Here is a 22,156-nt window from a genome sequence, read left to right as displayed (position 1 = left end):
AATTTCCTTCAGCCTTGAAGTCATCAGCCTTTGTTACTGTTTGGCCTTATGTGCATCAGTATCGATACAATGGATTTCCTTCTCCAGACTCCCCTTTAGGCCTGGTTTTGATAGTCTACAAATGTCTTTGGCTCAGTTATATATTTTTAATGTTCCCCCATTGTCTGGATAGTTTTGTATATAAATGTAAATAACTGGTTCTGAATTTGCGATTTAAATTTTGGCAGTTTTATGATCTGTATAAGAATAAAAAAAGTTCCATTTGTTTTTTTTCAGCTTATGCTTTTGATTATCTTTTCTGTTGTATTTAAGTTACTGGGTTTGAGGACCAAGCCCAAATGATTTTTTTTTTGCTTGTTTGTTTGTTTTTGATTATACTGGGATTATTCAACTTTAAGATGGAGAAATAAACAGAGAGGAAAGTGCCCACATAAACTACAAACTATACAAAGAACAAGGTAATAGCAATTCTGAGTAGTGCAATGTACCTCAGGGCAATTACAATGCCCTGCTGTGCCAACTAACATTTGACACAACCTCTGAACACTTTATTTGGTATGCTGCTGAATATCCAGTAGTCACTTAATTATGTAGCATAACTAGAATAGGTGCTGGGCATTAAATTAGTACTGTATATAGACTGGCTGTTAAGCACAAATACTATAGTTTCTCTTTGAGTTCTTCAAGATATCAGCGTAAATAAAGTGCCTGAAGTAATCAGAAATTAGCATAATCCCTTTACTGGTGCAATGACTTTTTGAATTTTATTTAACTGGAGTGTTGTTACAAAAAAAATTGATAGCAACCCACATAAGGAGATTTAAGGGCAGGTTTGGAAGAAGGTATTTAAAGAGAAACTGCCTCAGAACTTGTGTAGTTGAGGTTTGTGCAGAAGCAATTTACTATGCTTGAATAGGATTTGTGGGTCAGGATGTGTGGGCGGGATGCAGCAGAGTGTGTGTTAGTTTCAGGTTGCTTTACTTTCATTAGCTTTTAATATCTTAAACCACAGTGTCAAAGAGAAGCTTTTGGCCCACGTCTGGGAGAGCCGTCCAACATTCCATTTTCCTGTACTTAAAAAAAATCATGAATAGTACCGTAATATGACTCTTAAAAGCAATAATGGATTCAGCTTCCACTACTTCTGCCAGAGTATTTCACAATCTGATGACATGCTGAGGCAGAATTATACTCTAAAATGTACTCCAGTACTGAGTCCTTTGGCAAGTTGCTGAAATAGTGCTGCTTATGAAGCAACAGAAAATTATGAACAATATCTTCCTGATTTACATGAAATACACTTTTTTTTTACTGGGATTGGTAGTCCAATTTAAGACAAAGGAGCACACATTGTTCCTACAGGAAAATAGAGTTTTAAATATATACAGTAAGCTAGATCCAACCTTCTTGAAGGGTTTAAAATTTTATTCATTCCTGGTTAAGTTGAAACATTTTTCTTAAACATAGAGTAGCTTTTATTTTCTATATGCCCTATCTGTATCCTCTGAAGCTATCAGCCCTTTTCATTGATCACCATGCTCTCTCCTTACATTCTCTGCAAGTTTCCAGACAACAGTTTTGAAAAGTATTATCTTTTGGCTGTTCTGCAGTATGTGTATTAGAAAGTCTCAAGGAATATATAAGGAAATAATAAACATTATTCTAGAGGATGTAAAAGTAGATTAAGATGGGAAGAAAGTATAGAAAGGGCAAGGTCTTGGTTCATTTGAGTGGCATTTGATACCAAGAGGGTTTGTAATTTGTATGGTAAGTGGATGTTGTAACGCTGAATAGATTATCTCATCTAATCTATAAACTTCGAGTTTTTGAAATATTTGATAATTTTTAATGCAGTTAGGAATATAGTTTTTGTACTTTAAATTTGTTTCTATAACATCCTAGCATTCTTGGAAGAATATTTTTTCAAGCATTCAAAGCCTCTTGTCTATTACCTGTGATCGTTAACTTTTTTAATATGGATCAGTTTTTCATTTGATGTAGAGGAGTATCTATACAAGATTCTAAAATACTTAAGAGTAAATTTTCTATTTTGTCTTGCAATACTTTTTTTTTCTTAACCAGCCAAGACTGTTGTACTGAATCCGCAAGTTCGCATGTCTGTTCCAATTGCACCAGCACAGATAAAAAATGTGAGTAATATGTATGTCAAATATTACAGTGCTGTTTGCCTCATCATCTATGGTGCTGTCACCAATGACAGTAATAGTTTTGTTGAATCTGATTTTTCTCTTCAGAAGATCTCGTTGACTCAGTCTAATCATCGTATGAATTTCTGTATTTCATTTCATTCTCTGAGGGACTGCAGCATCTTTTTTTGACAATGATGTCGGGCTAACAAGTGTTTACTGTTTTGTCTTATCCTTTCTTAAAAAGACATGATACATTTGCTACTTTGCATCTATAGTCTATTCTAGAATTTAAGAAACTTTAGATGATTATTATTAATTTATCCATTAACTGTAACTATTTCTTTTTGAACCGTGGAATACAGATTACCAAGTTGAGGAGATTTCAGGTTTATTTTGGTATATCGTGACATTACCTACCTTAATTTCTTTACCATGAATGAACTCCTGGTTCCTTTCTTTATACTGCAGATACTATATCTTCAATGTTTATTTACTGCCTCTACCTTTTCTTATCTCTCACCTTTAACTACAAGACTGCAAGATAGCCATGGTTATTTTTATTGCTACTTTTTAAATGGGCAGAATATTATGGAGCCTTTCAGGCATAGACAGAATCTTTCTTCAAGCTCACAGTCTTTCCTAGCTGACTTTTATGTGATCATGTTTCCATAAGTTTCCCAATTCTCTGATTTTAAAGCTATTTTCAACTAGACCTTATATTGGGGGAATCAAGCTGGCTAGGTGATCGGAATTTGCAGGGGAACATTCAGTGTTTTCAGATAGTTACGGATAGAGATGAGACTGAAATTTGTCTAGGGGGTGGGGGTTGCATGGAGAATATTGGAGTGTTAAATTGAGGAAAGACCTTTTATAACAGTATTCTGCAGGAATTGCTCTCTCCGTGATTCTCTTGTCCATTTATCCCTCCCCACTGATCTCCCTCCTGGCACTTATCCCTGCAAACAGCCTCAGTGCTACACCTGCCCATTCACCTCCTCCCTCGCCTCCACTCAGGGCCCCAAACAGCACTTCCAGGTGAGGCAGCACTCCAGCTGCGAATCTGCTAGGGTCATCTATTGTGTCCGGTGCTGCCGATGCAGCCTCCTCTACACTGGTGAGACCCATCATAAATCGGGGGACTGCTTTGTCAAGCTCCTCCACTCCATCTGCCAAAAGCAGAACTTCCCAGTGGCCAAGCATTTTAATTCCGATATCCATTCTCATTCCATGAAAAAGCTGAAGTTGGGCAGAGCCCTTGAAGAATAGAAAGGAAACAGGAAAGAATGTGCACAAGAAATGATGAGGGCTAAAACGGGCCATGAATATCCTTGGCAAGTAGGATTAAAGAGATTTCTAAGGAAAGGGTAGGACCATTCAAGGACGAAGGAGAGATTTCATGCCTGGAGCCAGAGGGAGTGGGAGAGGTACAAACCAAGTACTTTTGTATTCATCATGAAGAAGGAAATGGAGAGCAGTGAGGTCAGGGAGGAGTATTCTAGAACATGTTGATTTCGAAGAGGAGATGTTGTGCCTGTTAACGAACCTTGAGATGAGTAAGTCTCCATGGCCTAATGGAACCTGTTCCTGAGGGCCAACAACAGCCTCACGGCAGAGATCTTTGTATCCTCTTTAGCTACAGGCCATGCCTAGAGGACTGGAGAACAGCCAGTGTAATTCTTCTGTAAAAGAAGACAATAAAGACAAACCAGGAAATTAAAAATCATTGAGCCTTGCATCACTAGAAGGGAAATTCTTGGAAAATTTCTTAAGGACAGAATATCATCACCTCTAGGAAAGTAGCTTCATGAAGTGGCAGTCATTTCTTACAAACTTAATTTTTTTGAAGAGGTAACCAAGATGATTGAGGGTAGGGCAATGGATATTGTACATGAGAACTTTAGTAAACTTGTGACAGTGGTCCTTTATGGTAGACTAATCTAGAGGATTAAGGCATGTGGGATCCAGGGAGACCTGGTAGATTAAATTCAAAGCTGATTTGGCCATAAAGGACAGAGATTAGTGGTGGAGGGCTGTTCTGACTGAAGGTCTGTGACCTGTGAGATGATGATCTGCAAGGATCTTTGCTGAGCTACAAATTGCAACAGGAGATAGAAAATGCATATCAAAAGGACAATTTTATGATAGTCATTAGGATTTCAATATGAAGGTAGATTGGGAAAATCAGGTTGATGCTGGATTCCAAGAGGAGGAATTTGCAGAATGCTTACAAGATGGCTTTTTAGAGCAGCTCATGGTTGAGCCCATTAGGGGATAATTTATTCTGGATTAACTGTTGTGCAATGAACCGGAACTGATTAGAGAGTTTAAGGTGAAGGAACCCTGAGGGACAAGTAATCATAATACGATAGAATTCACCCTGCAATTTGAGAGGGAGAAGCTGAAGTCAGATGTATCAATATTACAGTGAAGTAAAGGGAATTGCAGAGGCATGAAAAAGGAGCTGGCCAAAGTTAGTTGGAAGGGAACACTAGCAGGAATCAAAGGTTCAAGTAATGTCAAAGAAATGTATACAATACACATCCTGAAATGCTTTTTTTCTTCGCAACCATCTACGAAAACAGAGGAGTGCCCCAAAGCATGAATGACAGTTAAATGTTAGAACCCCAAAGTCCCCTCAGCTTCCTCCTCCCGCGCGTAAGTGGCAGCGAGCAACAATCCCCCCTTCCCCTACCGGCAAAAACAAAGCACACCCGCTACCAGCGCTCAAGTGGGAGCAAAGCAATAGCAAAGACACAGACTTGCAGTTACCCCAAAGACTACATTGTTCACCCGATAATTCGACATGCTGCAGGCTCTCTCTCTCCTAATAAAGGAGAAAGAGGTGACTGCGTTCCATTTTCCAGCAAGCAGGGAGACATAATAAACAACTCACTGGATTACGATGTTAAAAGTCCATTACATCGCTTTTTTCGAGCTCTGTGCCTGGAAATCACAAGGATCCCGGGTCCCCAGGCACACAGCAGATGTTCCAACTTCCCCAAAGACACATGGGTCTCCTGTGGCGACACCAATCTTTGATCCGCCCGTCTCCAGTTACTAGAGATCCTAGGCTTCTGAAACCGTGCCAAAATCTTAGGCCGAGACTTTGGCATGCCAAATAGCGGCCGATTGTGGAACCCCGAGAGCGGGTCCCATTCCCATAAAGAACTGTAGTCAGCGTGTAACTCCAGGTCAGGGTCTTCAAAAAAACCCTGAAAGGGTAAAATAGAGATATTAAAGATGGAAATAGGGCTGTTTTCAAAGATGCAAGCAAAGGAGTTGCCGTTGGGCGCCATAACTACTTAGCTCAGCAAAGCAGCAATTGCTGGAAGTTCTGAGAGCAATTCGGGAAACGCAGGATAGATATCCCAAAGAGGAAGTATTCTAAGGGCAGGATGACACAACCATGGCTGACCAGGGAAGTCAAAGCCAATTTAAAAACCAAAGAGAGGGCATATAATAGAGCAGAAATTAGTGGGAAGTTAGAGCATTAGATAGCTTTTAAAAACCAATAGATGGCAACTAAAAAGTCAGAAGGAATACGAAGGCAAGCTATCCAATAATAGTAAAGGGGATACCAAATATTTCTTCAGATATATAAGGGTAAAAGAGATATCAGACCATTGGAAAATGGTGGGGAGGTAGTACGAGGGGGCAACAAGGAAATAGTGGATGAACTGAATAAGTATTTTGCATTAGTCTTTACGTTAGAAGGCACTAGCAGTATGCCAGAAGTTCGTGCATGTCGGGTCGGAAGTGAATGAAGTTGCCACTACTATGGGGAAAGTGCTTGGGAAACTGAAAAGTCTGAAGGTAGATAAAGCACCCGGCCCAGATAATCTACACCCCAGGGCTCTGAAAGAGGTGGCTTAAGAGATTCTGGTGGCATTAGCAATGATCTTTCAAGAATCAATAGACTCTGGCATGGTTCCAGAAGACTAGAAAACTGCAAAGGTCGCTCCACTTCTCAAGAAGAGAAAGAGGTAGAAGAAAGGAAATTATAGGCCAGTTAGTCTGACCTCAGTGGGTGGGAAGAAGTTGGAGTCAATTGTTAAGGATATGGTTTCACAGTACTTGCAGGCTGAGGTCAGTATACCGGTAGTTTCCTTAAGGAAAAACATTGCCTGACAAATCTGAGGAAATAACAAGCAGGGTAGACAAAGAATCAGTGGATGTTGTGTACTTGGATTTTCAAAAGGCCTTTGACAAGGTGCCCCACATGAGGCTGCTTAACAAGTTTAGAACCTGTGGTATTACATGAAAGATACTAGCATTGTTAGAGCATTGGCTGATTGGTAAGAGGCACAGAGTGGCAATAAAGGGAGCCTTTTCTGGTTGGTTGCCAGTGGCTAGTAGTGTTCCACGGCAGTCGCTGTTGGGACCACTTCTTTTTATGTCGGATGTCAGTGATTTGGGTGATGGAATTGATGGCTTTTTGGCTATGTTTGCCAATAGGTGGAGGGACAGGTAGTGTTGAGGAAGCAGAGAGGCTGCAGAAGGACTTAGACAGATTAGGAGAATGGGCAAAAAAGTGGCAGATGGAATACAGTGTCGGGAAGTGTATGATCACGCAGTTTGGTAGAAGAAATAAAAGTGTAGGCTAATTTCTAAATGGAGAGAAAATTCAAAAATCAGAGCTGCAAAGGGACTCTTTCAGGATTCCCTAAAGATTAATTTACAGGTTGAGTCATGGTGAGGAAGGTAAATGCAAAGTTAGCATTCATTTTGAGAGGATGTGATATTGAGGCTTTATAAAGTATTGGTGAGGCCTCATTTGGAAAATTGTGAGCAGTTCTGGGCTCCTTATCTAAGAAAGGATGTGCTGATATTGGAGAAGTTTCAAAGGAGGTTCTTGAAAATGATTCTGTGATTGAAAGGCTTACCATTTGTGGAGTGTTTGCTGGCTCTGGGCCTGTACTCACTGGAATTCAGAAGAATGAGGGGTGACTTCATTGAAACCTATCAAGTGTTGAAAGGCCTCAATAGAATCGATATGGAGAGGATGCTTCCTGCGGTGGAAGAGTCTAGGACCATAGGCCACAGCTTCAGAACAGAGAGACATCCATTTAGAACAGAGGTGAGGGGGAATTCCTTTTAGCTAGAGAGTGGAGAATCTGTGGAATTTATTGCCACAGGCTGCTGTGGGGGCAAAGTCATTGAGTATATTGAAATCAGGGCATGAAGGGTTTCAGGGAGAAGGCAGGAGATTGGTGCTGAGAAGGAAATTGATCAGCCATGATGGAGCAGACTCAATGGTCTGAATGGCCTGATTCTGCTCCTGTAACTTATGGTCTTATGAAAACCTCTGTTGGTGATAATTAGTCAAGAATTTACAAGGGTTGGTCAATAAAGTTGCAGACGTCACCAAAATTGGCAGAAGTGGATTTTGAGGAAGGATGTTAAAAGATTCAACTGGATGTAGACCAGTTGGAAATATAGGCAGAGAAATGGCAGATGTGTTCTGGACAGGTATGAGATGTTGTACTTTAGAGGGTCAAGTGAACGAGGAAAATATTCAGTAAATGACAGGACCATAGCTGCAAGTCCATAGTCCTCTGAAAATGGCAAGACAAGTAGATAGTGTGGTTTAAAAAAAATGGCATATGGCATACTTGCCTTTATCATGTAGGGTATTGAGTATAAAAGTTGGGAAGTTGTGTTGCAGCTATATAACGTGTTAGAAACACCATTTTTGGAGTATGCTGTGCAATTCTGGACATGATGTTACAGGAAAGATGTGGAGGTTTTGAAGATGCCACAGAAGAGGTTCATTAGTATGTTGTCTGCATTAGAGAGTATTCAAAGGAAAGACTAGACAAACTGGAGCGTCAAGAGGCTGAAGGGTGACCTGATAAAAGCAGTACCTGTGAAGGCAAAAGGTACAAGTCAACATTTTGTATTGAGTCCTTGCTTCAGGGCTGAGAGGAAGAGGGAAGATGGTCAGTGTGTAGCAGCTGGTGGGATGGACAGAGTAGTGTGTAATAGGTAGAACCAGATGGGAGGGGATGATGGCCAGATGGGGAAGGTGGGGTGTGACAGATTTGTCTAATCCTACCCATCTGGTTCCGTCTGCCCATCATCTCCCCCCTCCCCCCCCCCCAATCTGGTTCAACTTGTCACATACTAGGTTCTGTTCCTGCTCCTGTCGTGCTGCTATATAATGGCATTTTTCCCTCTTCCACTCATCCTGATGCAGGGTCGCAACTTAATGTTGACTTGTACATTTTGCCTCCATAGGTGCTACTTGAGAAATTGAGTTCTTCCAACATTCTGTTTTTCTTACTAAAATGTTTAGAATATAAATAGTTTTAAATGCTATCTAATTTCCCTTATGCTGGGAAGGACATCTTTATCTAGCCTTTCCATGGAAATAATCTTTAATACCAAATATTTGAACAAAGAAAAACTGCCCATTTTTGATATACAAATGCCCACCAGAGTTTTCTTTCTCCACTTAGATGTGGGTGTACTTTTATGTACTTTATTTCTCTGTCTCTTTTGTCTCTAACCTATTTTTGTATTTGTTTCATTTGTTGTTTAAGTTTACACACCATCACCAATGCTTCTTTCCACTCCGCAATATTAAGTGCTCCTCTCTCCACAATTGCTGCATAAGCTGCAGAACGCTTTCAACATCTATTTTTGTGACAGGTTTCTAGCAGCTGTAGGTTTTTAAATTTCAGTTACTTATCCAATACATCTATCTGAACGCTGAGATTTTGTCATCCTTATGGAAGAATACTAGCCAGAATAATCCACCTTTTTCCAACAAAGTCTAATTAAAGTTATTGCATTTCTTTTTGCCTCTTTTTATAAAGCCCAAGATCCTGAAGCTTTGGACAGCCTTTTCAGCCTTTTCCTGCAATCCTTAATTTGCATACTTTGGGCTTCTTGTTATAAATTCCTTTCATATCATTTTTTTTCTCTCTGATTTAAAGTGATTGATTTATAATATTATATTTCATTTCTTTTGTCTTTGTAATTTACCTATCTGTGTCTTCCTAATCTTGTTTGTCATGAATTGCATTCAAGTATTAAAAATGTTTTATATTTCTGTCTGCAGGTAGTTCCCAAACCAGTTGCTGGCACCACACAAGCGGCTACCACCAGCCAACCCCAACAGAGACTCATTATGCCTGCAACGGCATTACCACAGATCCAGCCCAATTTAACAAATCTCCCACCAGGCACTGTTTTGGCACCAGCCCCTGGAGCTGGCAACGTGGGATATGCAGTAGTCCCAGCTCAGTACGTTACACAGGCAAGTAAAATAGTCCAATTGTAAGGGGTAATAACCCAGAGTTATTTTAAGAAGATGAGTGTAACAATTTAATGCACAGAAGATGTTGTAATGTTATTTAACACCTTTCTAGCACTAAATTTTGATGTATTGTACATTCTTCTGCAATATGCTGAGGGCAATGTCTAGGCATCAAGTGGAAATAAAAGGGCCTTTTCTGTTTGGCTGCCAGTGACTAGTGGTGTCTCTTAGGGGTCAGCATTGGGACTGCTACTTTTCACATTTTGTCAATGATTTGGATAATGGAATTGATGGCTTTGTAGCAAAGTTTGCTGATAATAAGAAAATAGGTGGAGGCTTACGATAGTGCTGAGGAAGCAATGTGATTGTAGCAGGACTTAGGCACATTGGAAGAATGGGCAAAAAAGATGGTAGATGTAGTACATTGTTGGGAAATGTACAATAATGCATTCTGGTAAAAGGAACAATAGTGCAGACTATTATCTAAATGGGCAGAATGTTCAAACATCAGAGGTGCAGAGGGACTGAGGAGTCCTCGTGCAAGACTTCCAGAAGGTTAATTTACAGGTTCAGCCTGTGGTAAAGAAGACAAATGCAATATTGGCATTTATTTCAAGAGGACTAGAACATAAATGCAAGGAGATAACACTGAGCCTTTATAAGACACTAGTCAGGCTGTGCACACTTGGAGTATTGTCAACAGTTTTGGGCCCCATATTTCAGAAAGGATGCATTGACATTGGAGAGAGTCCAGAGGAAGTTCACAAGGATGATTCAGGGAATGAAGGGGTTAACATATTAGAAGTGTTTGGCAGCTTTGGGCCTGTACCTACTGGAATCTAAAAGAAGATGGGTGGATCTCATTGAAACGTACTGAATGTTGAAAGGACTAGATAGGGTGGATGTGGAGAGCATGTTTCCTGTGGTGGGGGTGTCCAGAACTAGAGGGCACAGCCTCAGAATTGAGGGGTGACCTTTTAGAACAGAGGTAGGATGATTTTTTTTTAGCCAGAGAGTAGTGAATCTGTGGAATGCTCTGCCATAGACTGAGATGTAGGCCAAGTCCGTGGGTATATTTAGGTGGACGTTAATCGTTTCCTAATTGGCCAGAGCCTCAAAGGTTATGGTGAGAAGGCAGGTGTGTGGGGTTGAGTGGAATCTGGGATCAGCTATGCTACGGAGAAGACTCAATGGGCTGAATGGCCTAATTCTTCTCCTATGTCTTATGATCGTATGGCCTTTTAAAAATCTTCCAAAGTGGAAGTCTTGGTGAACTATGGCAGTCTTCCTTCCATTTGACAGTCCCATGAGCAGGGTGGATGAGATCATTCTTAAATGGCTGACTGCCTTCTGCCAGCTTTCTGTATGTATGTCGTTGACGGCAGGTATGCTGGTGCCAGTGATGCATTGGACAGTTTTGACTACCCGCTGTAAAGCCTTCCTCACCACCACAGTACAGTTTCTGTACCATGCAGTGATTCAGCATGTTGGGATGCTCTCTAGTGCACATCTGTAGGGTGTCTTAAGTATTGATGTGCATAGTCTAGATCTCTTCAGTCACCTCAGCTTTCTTGTATATATAGGATGTGTTCTGGGGCCCTGAGAGGTTGTGTGAGATGCGCACTCCCAGGAGTTTGAAACTGCTGTGCTGCCAGTTGTAAAGAGGGGTGTGGATGGTGTGAGTTCTGCTAAAGTTGATAACTGTCTCCTTTGTCTTCTTGACTTTGAGGAAGATGTTACTTGCCTGTCACCAGATCTTGAGCTCTTCCACCTCCTCTCTGTAGGCTTTCTCATGGTTGTTGGTGATGAACCTCACCATTGTTGTGTCATCAGCAAAATTGACAATGTGATTATTCGGGTTTGGCTGTTATGTCATGTGTGTAACGATCCTGTAACATGTTCTTAGATTGTACAAGGTTGCTGACCAGTAGTGACACACTCATTTCCCAATTTAAGCTTGATTCAAGACCTCTTCACGAAATCATAATCTAATCACTACTCACCCCCACCACCTCCCGCTGTCCTTTGCCCTTCCCTTACCTGTCTCTTGCTCACTCATTGACAACCTCCCAGCACCCCACGCGTAACTTGCTCATGCCCTCCTGCTCTCACCCCTGCCTTTTACATTTCAAATGTAAATCTGTTCAAAAAACATTACTCAACATACTCGATGTAATCAAATTGCTTCTCCTATAGGAGCCTTCCTGTGAAGGGTAGATAGTGTAACAAGTTCCAATAAAATACAACTTTTCAGTGAAAAGTGAAGAAAAATTGAAAGAATTTCAGTTCTTAATGTGTTCTCAATGCATTATATTGTAGTGATGCATTCATGAAAGAAATTGTCATAGGTTATACCTGGTACAGGTTGACCTTCACTAATCCGACTACCTGTAATCCAGTTCCTTCGATAATCCGGCACTGATTATGCTTAATGTGATCCTTCTGTAATTCGGTATTTTCACTAATCCAGCACTCCTCAGGTCCCAATGGTGCCGGATTAGTGAAGGTCGGCCTGTAATAAGAAATGGGCAAGAAAACTGTCCAAATATGCAATAAATAATTTAGTTTTTCCTTTCATTAGTTACAACAGACTTCCTACGTTTCAATATCCAGTAACAATGGGTTTTCTGCAACATCCCACGTTCAGACTCAAGCAAAACTGCCGATCAATGGGTAAGTCATTGTATTAATTTGCAGAATTACAAAAAACTGTGTTTAAAAAAACATAGGCAGCAGAGTAACAGACTTTTTGTTCCTACAGTTAGCGTCGGTCTAGCTTTAGAGTCATGGAGAAATACAGCTCAGAAACAGGCCCCCCTGCCCAACTGGTCCATGCATCCTTTCTGCTGGTCTCAGTTGGCCCTGTTTGCCACATACACCAACAACCAACCCCCTTGGCTTCATGTACTTATCCAAATGCTTCTTAGATGTTACAATTGTGCCCACCACAGTCACTTCCTCTGGCACTTATTCAGGTACTCACAACCTCGGTGTAAATGAGTTATCTCTTGGCTCTCCTTTAAACCCGCTCCCTCTAGATTTGGACTCCCCAACCCTGGCAAAAAGACTGACTGTCCATAATATCCGTACCCCTCATGATTCCATATACTTCTGTTCATTCACCTGAGCTCCAGGGGATAAAGATCCAGCATGGTTAATCTGTCTCTATGACACAGACCTTCCAGTCCAGGCAGCATCCTCATAAATCTCTTCTGCACTTTCCTCCAGCCTGATAATCTCTTTCAGAAAAAAGGGTGACCAAAACTGTATACAATACTCCAAGTGCAGCCTCACAGATGGCTTGCATGACAATATATCCGCACTTCTAAACCTGATGCCTTGACTGATGAAGGCCAGCCATCTCTAAATGCCTGTTTCATCGCCCTTTCTACTTGTGCGACTGCTTTCAGGAAATCGAACACTTGTACTCCCAAGTTCTTCTGTTCCTCAGCACCTTGCCACAGTGCCACTGTATAAGTTCTACTGTGGTTTGTCCAAAATGTATCACCTCAAACTTATTGAAGTTGAAATCTTTTTATATTCCATAACCACCTCCCTAACTGATCAAGATCTCTTTGCATTTCATCATAACCACAACAGTGGTTGGCCTCATTAACAACGACAAGGAGACGGCATACAGAGAGGTGGTAGAGCAATTTGTAGAATGGTGTGAGCACAACAATTTGAATCTCAACATGGACAAGCCCAAAGAGATAATTGTGGACTTTAGGAGGTGCAGGCTGACCACTCCTCACTGCACATAACGGATGATCTCACCTGGTCCTCAACACTAAACGAAGCTTTCCCCGCCCCCATTCTAACCAATTTTTATTGGAGCACCATTGAGAGTGCCCTGACCAGCTGCATCTGACTGCAAGGCTCCAGGAACTATTGCAAGGATTGTTGAGAGGATCATCGGGGTCTCTAATCCACCCATCTGAGATATTTATCAGAAGCACTGAATACGCAGGGCCCTTAGCATTGTCAAGGATCCCTCCCATCCCACCCACAATCTCTTTGACGACCTCCCCCCCCCTGCCATTAGGCAGGAGCTACTGTATCATTAGGACAAGGACTATTAGGATGGGAAGCAGCTTCTTCCCCCAGGCCATGAAGCTGCTGAACTCTCTGTTTCATCACTTAAGAAGCACCATTAGCATTGTACTGTTTACTTTTTAAGTTGTATCTTGTATGCAACTTGTGCTAAATGTCAATCTTCTGGAATATATTTTATTATTTGTTAAAACTAAGGGGATAATGTCAGTTAATTCAAACATATACAAATGTAATAATCACTACTCATCACTTGAGTAGTCTGCTGTACAGAAAATTAATGACAGTTAAAAAAGATATTGGTGGTGGAAGACAGTAGGGAATGTTTTCACTTTTGGTCAAAAGCAAAATTTGTACCTTTTCTTTTTCAATATTTTTATTAATTTTCTACATAGGAGAATACAGAGTTCAAGAAAAAAGAAATATATCAAATACATTATACTGAATTGCACATACAAACGCCTTACTCTATATTTATACAAATTGATTAATTCATAATATTGAAATATAGTAAATTTATTATATGGAAAAAATCTAACCCACTACCAAGACCAAAGCTGATTAGTAAAGAAGAAAAAAGGAAAAGAAAATATTATTATTAGCCATCATCTGTGCTTTAACAGCAAATCAAAGGTTTTGAAAATAGTTCAAAAAGGTCCCCACAATGTTTGAAAGTCTTGGCCAGATTCAGAAATTGAACACCGAATCTTCTCTAAATCTAAACATGACATCACATCACGCAGCCGTTTAATGTGAATGGGCGGCACCGCATCTTTCCATTTAAGCAAGAGCGTCCTTCTGGCCATAAGAGAAATGAAAGCCAAAATGTGCAAATCAGATTTCTCCAAAATAACTATCCTTTTCTCCAACAATACCAAATAAAGTGGTCAAAGGATTAGGCTTAAATTTTACTTTAAAAAGTATCGAGAAAGTTTGAAATACTTCTTTCCAATATTTTTCAAGATTTGCCAATATTTTTCAAGATTTGGGCATGTCCAGAACATATGACTGAGTGAAGCTTCTCCATTATCACAATAAGGAGATATATCCAAATAAAAGCGAGACAACTTAGCCTCAGTCATATGGGCCCTATGGACCACTTTAAATTGTAGAAGAGAGTGGTGAGCGCATAACGAAGTGTTAACCAATTTAAAAATTTCATTCCAAGTTTCCTCAGAAATTGAAGTCTGTAAGTCTAGTTCCCAAAGATTTTTAATTTTACCTAAATGAACACTTCTCATTCCCAGCAACATATTATAAATATTCGATATAGATCCATTATAAAAAGGTTTCAAATTAAAAATTACATCAAGTAGATTCTTATCAGGACTTTTAGGAAATGTACATATTTGAGACCGTAAAAGGTCTCTTATTTTTCTGTCTCAGTTTTCCGTTGGACTTGGATTGTTTTTCATACAGCTTTTGCAGATCATCAGTTTTCTTATCCAGTATTGTTATAATCTCTTCATGCTCTTTTATCCTCTTATCATGCTCAATTAAAGTTTCTTGAATAACATCTAGTTTTGTACCTATTTAACTTCAAAGCTGATTTGTTATGAATCGGCCGATGCTTCTTTTCTGAATTGATGAAACTCCCCAGTAAGCTTTTGCGAGTCTGTTGAAAACTTTTGAAGCAAGCCCGTAATGGGTTCTAAAGCTGCTTTGGTAGCCATAGTAAGATAATAACAGGTTTAACAGTAATATTTCAAAAGGTTGGAAGCAGAAAAGGAAGTAAGCTAGGAGCACCGGGAAAGACCTGTTACTCCATTAGCGACCAGTTCGTTGCTATCTAGGTAGTCGTATTTCCTCTAGCAGGATTTTGATGTAACACATAAATGTAATCCTGTAAGTGGGTTGATAGAAAGATTTGTTGACTAAAGTGCATTTGTGGACACAGTCCCTTTTCCACTTTGGGCTGAATTCAGGTTATCTGTCTGGTTCAATCACTTTTCTAATTATATTTTATAAGATTTTTACTGCATTTAGAAAATAACTTCTTAATTGAGCAGATGATTTGTTGAAACATTAATTGGTAGTATAGCCTCCATTTTTCTGGGAGCAGTTCCACGCTACTTTATAACGCTGTCAAATAGAAATTTTGGAAAGAAAAATAAGACAATAAACTTTTTGGACTAAATGAAGAGCACATTGTGACCAATAAATTATGTGTATGTTGAATTAATTCTGTTTTGTTATCTGTAATTCTGACATTTAGCAGCATGGAATTATTCAGTGCTGCTATTGATTTCCTCTTTCCATCTACTTACTTTCTCTTTCCTACTCTTCCTTTTATGCAGATCATCCACATCAGAATCAGGATCACGGCCTCGGAAACCTTGTAATTGTACAAAATCTCAGTGCCTCAAACTGTAAGTAGGAAGTTTGCAGACCTATTACAATAAGCCAAATGTAAAAGGCTTTTTTTTTAATGTTAATTTCAACCATAGTACCAGATCCCCAACTTCCGCCTTTCCCCAACCCATCTCAAACTACTGCAAAATATGTTGTAGAGCTGAATTTGCTACCTTTTTGATATATGCTAAATCCTATAATAATGCCACTGGAACCTAGTTTTATTTCCCTTCCAGATTAGCAAGAAAGGCCTTTCTCCTAAAGAATAAGTTGGTCAAAGAAGCAAAACTTGTAGAAAAAGTGCTTGAATCTTTTAGAGGTTTTTGGTTGTATTATTGACAGGCTGGGTGAGGAGAGAAGGATATTCAAGAAAGCATTTTATGAGATATTACACAGCTATGTTATGTCAGTTTGACCTCATGGCTTTGGAATAATATATTGGCAGAAATTTGAGGATTGGTTATAGGAAGGACATTGATATCTTCATTGATAAAATGAAGGTGTAACTGATAGAGTGCCACAAAGAGTGCTGCTTGGATCTCAACGATGTAGATCAATATATTATAAGCAGGGACAAAATTTGACAATACAAAGCTAGGTTTAAAAATGCACTGTAGGTAGGGCATAAAAAGTTGTAGAATGAGTGTTACTTGGGGAAGTGTTCACCTGTGAGACAAATAAATGTTGCTATTCGTAAGTAGTGATTGCTTACATTTTGGACAGCAAATATTGTGTTAGGCTCCAGTATCAGAGGTTTGGAGTATGAGAATAAAGATGTCTTGCTGTATATTACAGATGATTCTTGAGACCAGACTTTGTTTAGATGGGGAAATTAGTTCTGTTGCCTGCAATCCCTATGCCAGTTGGGTATTTTGAGATGCTTTGTAACAAGGCTTGTTTGAAGAAAACCCTGCCCAATTACCATCAGTATATAACCTGTACTACCAGAGGTACAAACACAGTAGATCACTGTGTCTGGACCTGTTATACTAAGGTGGGGATATCTTACTGTTCATGCCCAGGCTGCAATTCAGTAAATTGGATCAGTTGGCTGTCCTTCTCTTACCTGCATATAGGTAGAACCTAAAGAGCAAAGCTCCAGAGATTAGGACCAAAAGAGATTGTCGTGGGAGGTAGAGGAATGGCTAACAACAGGAATTCTGCAGATGCTGGAAATTCAAGCAACATACATCAAAGTTGCTGGTGAACGCAGCAGGCCAAGCAGCATCTGTAGGAAGAGGTGCAGTCGACGTTTCAGGCCGAGACCCTTCATCAGGACTAACTGAAGGAAGAGTGAGTAAGGGATTTGAAAGTTGGAGGGGGAGGGGGAGATCCAAAATGATAGGAGAAGACAGGAGGGGGAGGGATAGAGCCGAGAGCTGGACAGGTGATAGGCAAAAGGGGATACGAGAGGATCATGGGACAGGAGGTCCGGGAAGAAAGACAAGGGGGGGGGTGACCCAGAGGATGGGCAAGAGGTATATTCAGAGGGACAGAGGGAGTAAAAGGAGAGTGAGAGAAAGAATGTGTGCATAAAAATGAGTAACAGATGGGGTACGAGGGGGAGGTGGGGCCTTAGCGGAAGTTAGAGAAGTCGATGTTCATGCCATCAGGTTGGAGGCTACCCAGACGGAATATAAGGTGTTGTTCCTCCAACCTGAGTGTGGCTTCATCTTTACAGTAGAGGAGGCCATGGATAGACATGTCAGAATGGGAATGGGATGTGGAATTAAAATGTGTGGCCACTGGGAGATCCTGCTTTCTCTGGCGGACAGAGCGTAGATGTTCAGCAAAGCGGTCTCCCAGTCTGCGTTGGGTCTCGCCAATATATAAAAGGCCACATCGGGAGCACCGGACGCAGTATATCACCCCAGTCGACTCACAGGTGAAGTGATGCCTCACCTGGAAGGACTGTTCCTTCGCTACATCCCTATTCTGGTATCTGTCCCCCACTTTTCCTTCACTACATCCTATTCTGGTATCTGTCCCCCACTTTTCCTTCGCTACATCCTATTCTGGTATCTGTCCCCCACTTTTCCTTCGCTACATCGACGACTGCATTGGCGCTGCTTCCTGCACGCATGCAGAACTCGTTGACTTTATTAACTTTGCCTCCAACTTCCACCCTGCCCTCAAGTTTACCTGGTCCATTTCCGACACCTCCCTCCCCTTTTTAGATCTTTCTGTCTCTGTCTCTGGAGACAGCTTATCCACTGATGTCTACTATAAGTAGACTCTCACAGCTATCTGGACTATTCCTCTTCTCACCCTGTCTCTTGCAAAAACGCCATCCCCTTCTCGCAATTCCTCTGTCTCCGCCGCATCTGCTCTCAGGATGAGGCTTTTCATTCTAGGACGAGGGAGATGTCTTCCTTTTTTAAAGAAAGGAGCTTCCCTTCCTCCACTATCAACTCTGCTCTTAAACGCATCTCCCCCATTTCACATACATCTGCTCTCACTCCATCCTCCCACCACCCCACTAGGAATAGGGTTCCCCTAGTCCTCACCTACCACCCCACCAGCCTCCGGGTCCAACATATTATTCTCCGTAACTTCCGCCACCTCCAACGGGATCCCACCACTAAGCACATCTTTCCCTCCCCACCTCTCTCTGCATTCCGCAGGGATCGCACCCTACACAACTCCCTTGTCCATTTGTCCCCCCCATCCCTCCCCACTGATCTCCCTCCTGGCACTTATCCGTGTAAGCGGAACAAGTGCTACACATGCCCTTACACTTCCTCCCTTACCACCATTCAGGGCCCCAAACAGCCCTTCCAGGTGAGGCATCACTTCACCTGTGAGTCGACTGGGGTGATATACTGCGTCCGGTGCTCCCGATGTGGCCTTTTATATATTGGCGAGACCCGACGCAGACTGGGAGACCGCTTTGCTGAACATCTACGCTCTGTCCGCCAGAGAAAGCAGGATCTCCCAGTGGCCACACATTTTAATTCCACATCCCATTCCCATTCTGACATGTCTATCCACGGCCTCCTCTACTGTAAAGATGAAGCCGCACTCAGGTTGGAGGAACAACACCTTATATTCCGTCTGGGTAGCCTCCAACCTGATGGCATGAACATTGACTTCTCTAACTTCCGCTAAGGCCCCACCTCCCCCTCGTACCCCATCTGTTACTCATTTTTATGCACACATTCTTTCTCTCACTCTCCTTTTTCTCCCTCTGTCCCTCTGAATATACCTCTTGCCCATCCTCTGGGTCACCCCCCCCCGTCTTTCTTCCCGGACCTCCTGTCCCATGATCCTCTCGTATCCCTTTTGCCTATCACCTGTCCAGCTTTCGGCTCTATCCCTCCCCCTCCTGTCTTCTCCTATCTTTTTGGATCTCCCCCTCCCCCTCCAACTTTCAAATCCCTTACTCACTCTTCCTTCAGTTAGTCCTGACGAAGGGTCTCGGCCTGAAACGTTGACTGCACCTCTTCCTACAGATGCTGCTTGGCCTGCTGCGTTCACCAGCAACTTTGATATATGTGAGAGGAATGGCTATGGGATTGTTTCAAATCGGTGGACTGGGCCGTGTTTATGACTCATCTGAGGATCTGAATGAATACACCATGGTTGTCATGGACTTTATTAAAGCAGCTGTAGACAGTGTGTCTCCACAAAAGTCTTCAAGTTTGGTGACCAAGAAAGTTACGAGATGTCCAAGTACTATCTCCAGAAAGCTACCTCATGAATGAAATGGCAATTCCAGACTAAACTTGAACCAACGCAGGATGCTCAACTGTTGTGGCAGGGCTTGAATACTGTCGTCTCTTATAAAGTTAAATCAAGTGACATAAGCACAACAGGGCTTCACTTCCAGATGAGGTCAATGTCTTCTATGCTCGATTTGTCCGTCAAAACATGGAGAAACCATCACAAGCTCCCACAGCCCCCAGTGATCCTGTGATTTCAGTCCGTAAGGTCGACTTACAAAGCAGCCTTCAGGAATGTGAACCCACGAAAAGCATCTGGCCAAGTACTAAAGATTTGTACTGATCAACTGGCTAGAGTGTTCACTGAGATCTTTAGCCTCTCACTTTAGCAGTCTGAGGTACCTACCTGCTTCAAGCAGGTTTCAATTAGACTGGTGTCTAAGAAGAACATGGCGAGCTGCCTGAATGACTATCGTTCAGTAGCACTTACATCCACAGTGAAGCAGACGTGTTTTGAGAGGTTGGTGATGAAGCATGTCAACTCCTGTCTGAGAAGTGACTTTGATGCACTCTAATTTGCTAATGGAGTAAGAGATCCACAGCAGATGCTATCTCATTGGCTCTTCACTCAACCCTGAACATCTGGACAGCAAAAATGCATACATCAGCATGCTCCTTATCAAATACAGCTCGGCGTTTAACACCATCATCTCCTCAAAACTAATCAATAAGCTTGAAGGTCTTGGCATCAATACCTCCTTGTGCAATTGGATCCTCAGTTTCCTCACTTGCAGACTCCAGTCAGTTCAGATTGGCAACAACATCTTCTTCACGATCTCCATCAGCACAGGTGCACTACAAGGCTGTGTGCTTCGCCCCCTGTTCTACTCACTTTACACGAATGACTGCGTGGCTGAGCACAATTCCAATGCCACATTCAAGTTTGCTGACGACACTGTATCAAAGGTGGGGATAAATCAGCATATAGGAAGAAGATTGAAAATCTGGCTGAGAGGCGCCTTAACCACAAAGTCAGCAACACCAAGGAGTTAATTATTGATTTCACAAGGAGGAAGCCAGAGGTCCATAAGCCAATCCTCATTAGGAGATAAGAGGTGGGGAGGGTCAGCAGCTTCAAATTCTTCAATGTTATTATTTTGGAACACCTGTCCTGGGCCCAGCACGCAAGTACAATTATGGAGGAAGCACGGCAGCGCCTGTACTTCCTTGGGAACTTGCGAAGATTTGGCAAGACATCTAAAACTGTGATAAACTTCCATGAATGTGCAGTGGAGAGTATATTGACTGACTGCCTCACAGCCTGGTATGGAAACACCAATGCCCTTGAATGGAAATCCTACAAAAAGTGGTGGATATGGCCCAGTCTATCATGGGTACAGCCATCCCCACCATGAGCACATCAACATGAAACATCACAGACTCCCACCACATAGGACATGCTGCTTTTTTTGCTGCTAACATCAGGAAGAAGAAACAAGAGCCTCAGGCCTCACAACATCACGTTCAGGAAGCGTTATTGACCCTCAACAATCAGGCATTTGAACCAAAGGGGATAACTTCACTTGCCCCATCATTGAAATGTTCTCACAACCTGTGGACTTACTTTCAAGAACTCTTCATCTTATGTTCTCGATATTTATTTATTATTAATATTTCTTTTTGGTATTTAAGCATTTCTCTTTTGCGCACTGTTTGAATGCCCAAGTTGCAGCGGTCTTTCAGTGATTCTATAATGGATTTATTGAGTAAGCCCACAAGAAAATGAATTTCAGGGTTGTATATGGTGACATAAATTTGATAATAAATTTATTTTGATTTATTTTTGTTAACACAAATGACACATTTCACAGTGTTTTTGATGTACATGTGATCATCAAATCTTAGAAGGTGATTGCAGCTACAAATTTTGGGTGGTAAATGCCTATTTGAAAAGGCAAGAATCATCTTAACATGTTGAATACTTAAACCAGTACTCAGCATTAGATTTCAACATCCTCTATCCTGCCACCAGGAAGGCATCATTTTCCATTAGAAGAAGAAATGATTGGGAGTCGTTATGTTTGAGCAACACAATGAATTATAAAGGGAAGGATTATAGCTAATGTAGTTTAGTTGGGTTTTCAGGAGCTGGAAGAGAAATTAAAATGCATGCACTCAAAAGATGGTAATCTTTGAATTGCTCACAATGTCATGGTCCAATAAAAGTGGAAATGGGAATATAAGGTATGTTAATGCATGCCTGGAGTCAAGGTACTAAAGGAAGTACTTTTTTGTGTACGTGAACCAGTTTTGGGTATGCAAGAACCTAATCAAGATGGATGGGTTCCTAGCAACAGGACTGCAATCAGTAATCTTGTAGAAGATACTTTGCTTTTGGGAACCATTTAAACTGAATTGGTTGAAGTGGGAAGAAGTAAGATGCAATGGACTGGGAGAGTTAAATGATACGGGAGCAGATAATGATAATTAAGACACAACAAGAAGGGTGGGTTTTGAATACGTGGGAAGAAATTACATTGGTTCAAATTTACTGGAAAGATCGGAAAAACAGAACTTTTTTTTTAAATGGTGAGAGATTACTGCTGATTAGAGATCAGTCACGGTCTTGCTGAACAGCAGAGCAAGAGCAAGGCACTGAATCACCACTACATCTTCCA

General features: G+C 41.3%; 1 protein-coding gene across 4 annotated transcripts in view; it reads left to right on the top strand.

Moving 5' to 3' along the window:
• lin54 (lin-54 DREAM MuvB core complex component) overlaps positions 1–22,156 on the top strand; it is a 95,654-nt gene that overhangs the window by 56,692 nt on the left and 16,806 nt on the right. For all 4 annotated transcript variants that reach the window (XM_063043460.1, XM_063043459.1, XM_063043458.1 and 1 more), the window contains 4 exons: positions 2,083–2,150; positions 9,214–9,411; positions 11,993–12,084; positions 15,762–15,833. In XM_063043460.1, the coding sequence (XP_062899530.1) occupies positions 2,083–2,150; positions 9,214–9,411; positions 11,993–12,084; positions 15,762–15,833 (430 nt within the window). The remainder of the gene's footprint in view (positions 1–2,082; positions 2,151–9,213; positions 9,412–11,992; positions 12,085–15,761; positions 15,834–22,156) is intronic.

Source organism: Mobula hypostoma, chromosome 3 (genome assembly GCF_963921235.1).
Source record: "Mobula hypostoma chromosome 3, sMobHyp1.1, whole genome shotgun sequence".
Lineage (NCBI taxonomy): Eukaryota > Metazoa > Chordata > Chondrichthyes > Myliobatiformes > Myliobatidae > Mobula > Mobula hypostoma.
This window is presented reverse-complemented; position numbering and strand designations above follow the sequence as displayed.